Here is a 9,338-nt window from a genome sequence, read left to right as displayed (position 1 = left end):
GGGGATGTAGCTCAGATGGTAGAGCGCTCGCTTAGCATGCGAGAGGTACGGGGATCGATACCCCGCATCTCCATTTGTTTCAATTTTACACCTATCTCCTTTCTTCTTGTTACTTTTTTTTCTTCCTCATAGTGTTTTACAAACTAAATTTGGGGCCATAATAGGTCTGATCAGAGTGAAAGGGTCCAGCTAACCCATCTTTTGGGTCCACAAATATGTAACCCACTGATAATTAAGTGGATAACATACAAAATATACGTCCGGTCCGGGTACCACTATCATAATAATTGTGTGAATAACAATAAGTGAATGGTTCTCTAAAATACAAATCACAACTGAACTGTTTCAATGGGCAATGGCAGCCACGACCAAACAATAAATAGACACCTACGGCTATGGTGCTCTTTACCCTACACTTAGCATTTTCCCTCTCCTTTTTATATCACATCGCACACCACGACACCCCACCCGTCCCGTCATAATCACTCTCCAAATTTCTCCATTTCCTAATACAAATAAACATCACAATTTTTTTTTGCTTTCTTTTTCTTTTTTCTTTTTAAGAAAAAATCACCTCCAGTCCTCCACTCGGCCACTCCCCCGTCGCAACAAGTGAAAAGAAAATGGAGTTTACTGAGCTATAATTAAGCTTTACTTAATTTTTCAAGTGATTAAGGTTTTTAACCCTGCTCTCGTTTTTATATCAACTCATTATAAGATTAAATTAGATAAAAGAGATGAATAATTTTTATTTATTGTATAAGTATTTATACATGTTAATATGGAATTTGATATGGTACGTCCATGAACCATGATCCGTCCTTCCTGATCCGGGGATGAAGTGTACATTAGTCTTCTTTCCTACCATCTAGTTTTGTTTAATTTCTTTCAACAAGATTGAATTTGAATAAGTAAAGAGTTGGTGTACATGTTGTGCATTGAAAATGTTTTCCTTTCTTTCTTAATCTGGACAAAAATTATTGCATCGTGTTCTCAATAATTGTAGTATATATGGAATAGGAAGGAAATGGCAATTGTACACAGAGCTAAAGGAAACACCTAAGCTAGGGTACGTGGTGTCGTATTCTCTCGAGAAGGACCCATCAACATTATTTCCCTCAATTATAATTTACAACTTTTATTTTCTAGTAGCTCATTGGTCCTTGACTCCTTGTCGCTCTTTTTGGGTTTTTTCCTCCTCAATTTTTTATTATTATGTTTCTTGAATGATTGATTCATATATATACTTAAAACGAATTATAAATAATTGGAATTTGTGAAATAAGGTTGGAGATGATGGTAAAGATGCTTAAGATACCATCACGTCAGTTCTATGATGATAATTAGAAGTACTTGCAAAATATTTTAATGTATACATGAGGAAAAATTAAAGCATGTTTGTTAGAAATAAAATTGAAAAATATTCGAGTTTAATAGAGTATTTATAAAAGAAAGTGACGACCACTTACTTGTATATAGATAATGAGTGGTTTATTCTCTTGCAATAACATGGAAAATTAACCTACATTATTGAGATATTCGCATGTGGATAATAATTGTAGTGGAGGGAATAATGACTTGCTTTCTAAATCGGGTTAGACGCATACATCGAGTACCCATGTTTTGAGTGGGTCGAACATGTTAGTCCGTGTGGCTTTCGGCCTAATCTCCTTATTAGGCCCATTGAGGGGGAGCTCGTTTATTTTTAGTTATGTCTAATAATTTTTGGGCTACGAAATATATATATAATTTTGGGAAGGCTAGTGGCGACACAAATATAATTGTCATTTCCTGTTTACTAGTTTTTTTTTTTTTTTGTGGCTAGCTGTTTACCCGTTTAATTGACATAATTAAGTACCAATTAATTCATCTGATGATAGCCTATCCATAAGAAGCAGAAGGGCACATTTTGGGCTTAAGCCATACAAAACACAATTTGGGCTTGGCCTACTTTACAATTCTCTTCGAAAAGAGAGAACCGAAAACAAAATAGTTCATTTTTTCTTAACAAAGGTTGAAGGCTTCAGTTCACTCGTCATGATTATGAGAGCAATCTCATTGCTTTATAAGTAGCGGTGGGTGGAAAAGTAGTTAAGTTCCATTCAATCAAGTCAAGTCATATACCAAATATCAGAAAGCAGACAATAACAACTTGAAGGAGTTTTTGCTCAGCTATTTCAAATTGCCCAGAGAAATTGTTTTCAGTTGTATTGTATATCTCAAGTCCCATGCATGTAATTTTAAAACATTTGGTACATTTATAATCTTATTTCTGTATGTAATTATAAACTTTATATAGTGAGAATATGTTGCTTTGTGTAATTTACACTTAAAAGTGGAATTGAGGTGAGGAGATGGTGAATGAGAGAATCTAGAAGCTGACATAGTTGTTGTCAATCATCCACTTGAGGCTCCAATTGTTAGAGTCACATTTGTAGGACCAATAAGCCCATCCAAATGTGGCACGAGAATATACATCCACTTGGGCCTTTAGAAACTGTCGGTGATCTTCCTTTGAGGCATCATGCACGCTCCAATCCCCACTCCACTCCCCTGCCAAATGAAACTAGTATGTCAAAATAACAACATTTACAATGATCCAATAAATTAAAAGAGGACTCTTACCAACAAAGATGAGGGGTCCATTGGATGCAGTGAGAGAGCTAAGATCAGAGGCTCTTTGATTTCTAATATAATCTATATTCTGTTTGACATTCATGCTGTTGAATTTGGGATCAAACAGGTTGTAATAGTGCACATCAATGACTACTCTATTGAAACCTCCGGCAAAGGAAAGAAGAGATTTTGAATCTCTATCAAGAGGGTTAGACATGATGACATAAGCAGTGGAAGTGTGTTTCCGTACGACATCATAGCCTGCTTGGTAATACTTCTTTAAGGTTCCGAGATCCATCCTTCGAGGCTCATTCATCAACTCTATTGCTGCTAGATTTGGTCTATCTCCATACCTGCATGCACAGCACAAGTAAGACCAATTGAATGCTACAAAATGCATGGACATTTATGTAATTTAAACCTTTGAGCTAGGAAGTCTATGGTAGCCAGAGTGTGAGGTATGTATGAATCTCCCCATTCCTGGTATCCATCTCTGGTGGCACTGTGGGGGTTACCATTTTGTGAACCTGGACATGCATGCAGATCCACAATTACCTTCATCCCATACTTTCTGCAATCACATTAACACAAGCATCATTGTCATTGATGATAGTGAGAATTGAATTGAATTGAATTGAATTTGTCTTACTGTGCCCATGTGAAGGCCTTGTCTAATATCTTGGATGACCCCCCTACAAATGGCTTTGGTGGTGTTGGATCTTGAGCTATCCACCACCCAACGGGAACTCTCACAGCATTTACCCCATTCTCTGACATGAACTTGAAATCATCTTCTGTGATATACGTATTCCAGTGATCCTGCATAGCTCCATCAAAATCAATTAGAGAGTAGAAAGTCCTTGTTAAGAGTTGTTAATCAAACATATGTGTATTATACTTTATACCCTCATGATTTGAGGAGCTTTCTCAGGACCATAGCCATTTGTAATTTGGTATTCCCCTCTTATCGTGCTCTCTGTCAAAATTATCATTTTGAACACAGACGGATCACTATCCTCCCAACTTGACCCTTCATAATCTGCGCTTACCTTTGTCTCCGATATAGCCTACATAGAGTAATACTATTATTACATTACATACATTATATTATACAACATTAACACTTAACATGATCACCTACCTGTAAAAAGAGGCCATTTGGTGCTCTAATGCGAACCCTGTTTGGGTCACCATCATTCCTCACAATCTGAAATATTTCCATGCTGCTGCTTGCTGAATCCGAATTTGCCACTACATTGTTTCCTCCTTCACCTTCACTCTCCAATCCCATAAATTGCTTGTTGGCCACTCTAAAGTTGAAGAATGTTTCATTCACTCTCCACAACTTTGTTGACAATTGTACACACAAAAATATCAATTTATTTTTTATAAATACCTATGTTGCTGCCTAGAAACTAAAGAATCAAATAAAAACATTGTATCAAGTAAACTAAACTAACCCTGAAAGTCTCCCACCCCCTGGCGGTGGTACGGTTGGCAACTACAATGCTTCCTCCTCCATGTTCTGCACTGAGATATGTCTGCAGCTTGGTTGACATGAACTGCACTTGAGTTCCATCCTGAAATTTTCCAAATTATTGCTAATCTTGTAACAGGAAAGAAAATGATAAACAGGACGTGATACATTTCAAATCAACAACATACTAAAAGATCTTTATTGGGAATCCCATCAAAGAGAGAAGGTTTCATCCATCCTTCAATAAGGAGCCAATTTCCAAGGTTCACAGCTCTAAGCGTCAAAGAGGAACTACTGTTTCCAGATTCTTCAGCAACAGCAACATAGTGAGAGAGAGCAACCACAAGGCTCAAGAACAAGAATCGGTTGTTCATTTTACTCCACTATTGCTTGTGTTTGTGTGTGTGGAGTGAGCGTTACGCACGAGGATATAGCATATAAATAATAATGGTTTCAATGTTTAGAGATATCTCTGTAAAAGTGCATGCTTGGTTAGTTAATTATTATCTTGGTGTACATGAGATTATTATTCTTGAAACCTAGCTGGGTGCATTGCTACTTTTATGTAGTGGTTGATCATCTTGTTCTATTTCTACATTAATTGTCCTACGTATACTGGAGTATGCTGAAAATGCCACATCACCGGAAATTATTTTTCATGTCTTTTTGCAACACTAGATTCCAAGCATTGATCGTCGGCATTTAATTAATTGTAATATGCATGACACCCACTATATTATTTTGGATTTTGATGTGATATAACTACACTTTTTATACTTAGATCATATATTCAAATTAAGATTACTATTTTCTTAGTAAAGCCTTGGTTGTTGAAAAGTATTGTTCGATTCTCGGGTACTTTATACTGAGAAGTGAGAACATGAATTACTCATTAAATATCATTTACAAAGAAAACGTAGTCACTAAGCGATACGTCCATAGGGTATTTATTATAAAAAAGAATAAAATAAACTAAATATATGCGATTGATCATTGAATGATGACTATGACTCCATGAGTGCTTAGCGTGCAGCTTCTTGCAGGCAACAGCTTATACGAAGGATTGATTCTAGAAATAACTTTCTTTCTAAAGACAAAACAGGTAGCTCTCATGAGTCATGACTCTCAACCCCTACCACTTTATTATGTATGCGTCATTCTCATACATTACATTCCCATAAAAAGTCTTGCCTCAATTATGCCAAAGTAGAAAGAGTTTCGTTAAAATATGCTTTTACAGTAATGCTAATTATATACTCATTTCTTTAAATTTTTGTAAGATATATTATATCAAAAGCCCTTTGAATATATGTCTAGTTATAAAAACATATCGTATTTGCTAATATCACAGTACATAATTAAATTCTAATATAGTACTTTAAAATTTTTTACTATGAGGCGGAATATTTTCTTTTTAGTTTTAGTTGTTTAATGTAAAACTTTCTGTTTAGATTAAAACAGCAACACGCTCTTCACACTGAATCTCTCATACAAGAATGTGTAATACCGTAATGGCTATAATTAATTAAAACTGGAAATAGAAAAGTGTCAATGCAAACATATATGATACTTTACTTGCTTGTTTCTTAATCCAATAAGTGATTCCTAATGCCATTAACAGAGTAATAGAGTAGGCAGGGGTTAGCCATAGCATCCTTGGCAGATACAACCGCTGTTTGTTGCTATGTCTTCATCAATTTGACTTCTCATTAAAAGACAGATTACTACTACCTACTGTATATGCCAGCTTAAAGTGCAAATGAGTAGGACTAGGGACCAAAACTGTTTCATATTGGACAGGGCTTTTATTTGATCCGGGCTTTAATTGTTTCTGCTAGCACGCGTTGATCTGTAAATATTGTAGGCCTAAGAATTAGGAGTCATAAAGGCCCAACACCAGAACTAGCTGACATTCTATATTTGGGCCTTAGTAAGGGCAATGTGCTATAAGCCCAATAGGGGTTTTATGAGTTAGTGCTAGCCCGCATAGGCCGTATTCATTGCTAAAAACACGTATACATAAGATTGCCATTTCGGCCTTAGGGCCTCTTTTTTACCAAAAAAAAAAAAGCTAGGTCTAATGACATTTATATATGCCTTATTTGATTAGGTAGTAGTTTCATAAAAGTATAAAACCCTTGGGGGAGGAGAAGGTATGTGTATGTTAGGAAATAACTTGACAAAAAAGATATCCTAATATTATTATTTGAAAAAAAAAAAGTAAATTATTAATGTGAACAAGGTTGTTCAATTACTTTTGAGGACTAAAGCTAAACAGAGAATTGGAAGCATGTGAAGGAGGGAAGTCAACTGTGGCATAAAAGTAACTGGAGTTAAATTGCAGATATCGATTATGGAATCATGTGAAGCTGGGAGTAGAGAAAGTTGACAATATTGCATTATGTATTTCCAGAAGTGGGAAATATTGTGGGGGCATCGAGGGAATGGTGCAGATAAAGCTGGTTCCTCCATTAAGGAAGAGAGTAGGCTCTATGGCATAGGATGGGACAAGAGGAGCGGAGACGAGGTCCCCCTAGGCCCCTACTCAGCTCTTAAGTGATCCTCTGCTTTCTACTGTGTTCACTGCACTACGATGTTCTAATATCACATTTAAAATATAATGATACTAATATATCAAGTGTTAACGAACTGTTTAAGATGAGACTGTATTGACCCGTGGGGAACAGCCCCTGGATACTGGATAGAGAGAATTCAGAGAAGACAAACTTGTGACCAGTATCTGATTCTGCAAGCAATCTCAGGCAAAGGTCACTTCTGTCTCAACCCTCTATTCAATCAATAACACATGGAATGAGTTATAAGAGAGTGATATAATACGTGATGTGTTTCGCTTTCTAAAAGGAATCCTGATTTTGCGCTTGTTTTAAGGTCCACTGTACTCTGCTTGCCATGCAATGCAACAAGTGTGTTTCCTTTTCTCCATATTAATTTCTCTTGTGGTGCTGTATGTTGTTATAGGAAGATGGAAGTTGGTTCAGAAAGGGAAAGATTATGGAGGAGCAAGAGAGAGACGAGCCCTGAGCGTGTAAAAACGTGGAGGTTGAAGGGTCCCGGTCCCGGTCCCAGTCCTCGTTGTTCAGGTAGCAGGAAGGTTCAAGTTGTTTACTACCTCTCCCGAAACGGGCTCTTAGAGCATCCACACTTGATGGAACTTACCCTTCTGCCCTCGCAACTACCTCTTCGCTTGAAGCACGTGTTTGATCGCCTCATGGCTCTCAGAGGCACTGCCATGCCCTTGCAATACTCATGGTCTAGTAAAAGGAAGTATGTACTCAAAGGATCTCAGCTTCTTCAACCTTCCACCGGTACGCTACTTCATTCCCTCTTCTCATCTAATCTTTTTTCAATCTCTCTCTACCATTAAGACGCATCAATTCCAATTCAGAACGCCAAGGATATGCATATGATGATGTTGATGACGATGAGGAGGAGCAGGGAGATAAAACGAGTTCCACAACCACACCCCATTCTCGCTGCTCCAGAGGTGTATCCACCGAAGAACTCCTTCACATCAACACAAGTACAATTTCGGAAGCACTTGGCGCTGCCCCTGTTCCAGGTGCTGCTACTCTGGCTGAAAAGCTGAACCACCAAGGTAATGAGCGGAGAGTGTTAGAAGATGAAGGAGCAACACCGAGTCGTCACTCGGTTCTGCTGCAGCTGATAGCGTGCGGTAGCTCCGCTTTGGAGAGCAATGTGGGGACCACCAAGAAAAGGGAGACTGTGGGGAAGTTGCAATGTGAAGATAAGGAATACTTCAGTGGCAGCCTCCTCGAATCCATGAAAGCCCAAGCCCAAGCCCAAGCCCCATCCCCATTGGAGCCACAACTCACCAGATCTAATTCCTACGACGAACAAAGGTAGTTACATTTATGACTCTCATTAAGTGAAAAAGTGAGACGAGTGAATAGTGATGATCAAGCGTTTTTATGCAGACGAAGCAGCAGGCTGAGAATGGAAGAAAACGAGGGAGGAGAAGGAGGGGGACTCATCCACAAATGCATTCCTCGCAAGAAATCATCTTCCAAGTGACGCCATCTCAATCTCTATAATTATTAATTATAATATACTATCATTTCGGTAGCTGCCTCTCATCTGTTATTAATCTTATATGATTGTTGCATGTTCTTCACCATATCTGGCAACACCAACATTCAAGTTAAGCTTCGCACCAAACTATATGTGATAACTCATCACAGACTTTGACGATGTTTCATGTAATCTGGAATTTCTGATACATTCCATTATTTTACAATATAAATAGATCCAAATATATTAGTTACTTTTCTTTTTGAAAAAAAAAAAGGACCAGTTAAAGCATTTTGTGATTTTTTTACCAATACCATATTAATCAAGTAGTGATAGTTAATTTATCTCGTTTTTAGTGGTTTCAATCAATTGGATGAAAATTTAGTCAACTCAGTCAAATCATCTAATGACTCTCAAGTATCAACTTCACGTAAAGTCCACTGCAACTGAATTTTAACTTATAATTTTTTTAAATCAATAATAGAGCCAGCGTTCTGTATATATTGCCATTGAGGTAGGGGTAGCGCAACTTTTTTACATGAAAATGTTCACAATCCTAAAGCATCAATATATAGGTGCACGATAATGAAACCCTTTTAGGTGCCCTAAGAGTAAAAAGATCATATTTGCTTTATTCTATTTATGTCGTGACATATATTAACAATTTTGGAAGGAGAGAATAGTCCATTTAAAGAAAGTACAATTTTTTTCTAATTTCGAAAATTTATTTTTAAAAATTAAAATAACCTATGGATATATTACAACATAAATTGAATAGAGTAGAAAGAAAAATATTAGAAAATTATTATTTAATCATAAATTTAGTTTATTTAGTCTAATTTCTTTAATTTAGTAATATAATAAATTCTATATTTTTAAATATTGATGATTTATTAGTGATAAAAATAATAAATTTTAATAATTTTTTAATATTTTTTTAGTAAAATTTTTAATTTACCAAAGTACCTATAAACTTCTCCACATTAATTAAAATAAAGTGATGATTCTTATATAGCCAAGTCTCTGGTGGCTATGTCCATGGTAACTAGTGGTGGCTAAGGTTACACTTTTAACTTAAAAGTGTAACCTTTCACAAAGAAAAGCGTCACCTAATGGAAAAAAGTAAATTAGAAGATTTAAGAGAAGAAATAATTAAGTTATCAAAATTAATAGATCAAAAATTAATGATTTTAAC

General features: G+C 36.3%; 2 protein-coding genes and 1 non-coding gene across 3 annotated transcripts; 2 read left to right on the top strand and 1 right to left on the bottom strand.

Moving 5' to 3' along the window:
- On the top strand, positions 1-73 carry TRNAA-AGC (transfer RNA alanine (anticodon AGC)). The gene has a single exon. It is a non-coding gene; the product is annotated as a tRNA-Ala (tRNA).
- Positions 74-2,145: 2,072 nt separating this feature from the next.
- LOC107480397 (probable glucan 1,3-beta-glucosidase A) lies at positions 2,146-4,676 on the bottom strand. Its single transcript, XM_016100523.3, has 8 exons — positions 4,282-4,676; positions 4,077-4,196; positions 3,758-3,961; positions 3,522-3,683; positions 3,266-3,435; positions 3,038-3,187; positions 2,626-2,969; positions 2,146-2,553 (listed from the first exon to the last, which is right to left on the bottom strand). Exons 1-8 carry the CDS (start codon positions 4,465-4,467, stop codon positions 2,372-2,374), a joined length of 1,518 nt encoding a protein of 505 aa, XP_015956009.1. The 5' UTR covers positions 4,468-4,676; the 3' UTR covers positions 2,146-2,371.
- A 2,068-nt stretch (positions 4,677-6,744) lies between these two features.
- Positions 6,745-8,377, top strand: LOC107480389 (protein SOSEKI 2). The gene is made up of 4 exons (XM_052259739.1): positions 6,745-6,861; positions 7,073-7,419; positions 7,500-7,974; positions 8,050-8,377. Exons 2-4 carry the CDS (start codon positions 7,077-7,079, stop codon positions 8,144-8,146), a joined length of 915 nt encoding a protein of 304 aa, XP_052115699.1. The 5' UTR covers positions 6,745-6,861; positions 7,073-7,076; the 3' UTR covers positions 8,147-8,377.
- Positions 8,378-9,338: the final 961 nt, after the last annotated feature.

This window comes from Arachis duranensis, chromosome 3 (assembly GCF_000817695.3).
Source record: "Arachis duranensis cultivar V14167 chromosome 3, aradu.V14167.gnm2.J7QH, whole genome shotgun sequence".
Lineage (NCBI taxonomy): Eukaryota > Viridiplantae > Streptophyta > Magnoliopsida > Fabales > Fabaceae > Arachis > Arachis duranensis.
This window is presented reverse-complemented; position numbering and strand designations above follow the sequence as displayed.

Bases quoted from the DNA above. Each gene is read 5' to 3' on its own strand.
- LOC107480397 (XM_016100523.3), bottom strand. From the start codon at position 4,467: ATGAACAACCGATTCTTGTTCTTGAGCCTTGTGGTTGCTCTCTCTCAC. The intron at 3,436-3,521 runs GTATAAAGTATA...GGAGCTATGCAG, and splicing joins AAGCTCCTCAAATCATGAGG to GATCACTGGAATACGTATAT. The intron at 2,970-3,037 runs GTTTAAATTACA...CTGTGCATGCAG, and splicing joins ATAGACTTCCTAGCTCAAAG to GTATGGAGATAGACCAAATC.
- LOC107480389 (XM_052259739.1), top strand. From the start codon at position 7,077: ATGGAAGTTGGTTCAGAAAGGGAAAGATTATGGAGGAGCAAGAGAGAG. The intron at 7,420-7,499 runs GTACGCTACTTC...ATTCCAATTCAG, and splicing joins GCTTCTTCAACCTTCCACCG to AACGCCAAGGATATGCATAT. The intron at 7,975-8,049 runs GTAGTTACATTT...GTTTTTATGCAG, and splicing joins AATTCCTACGACGAACAAAG to ACGAAGCAGCAGGCTGAGAA.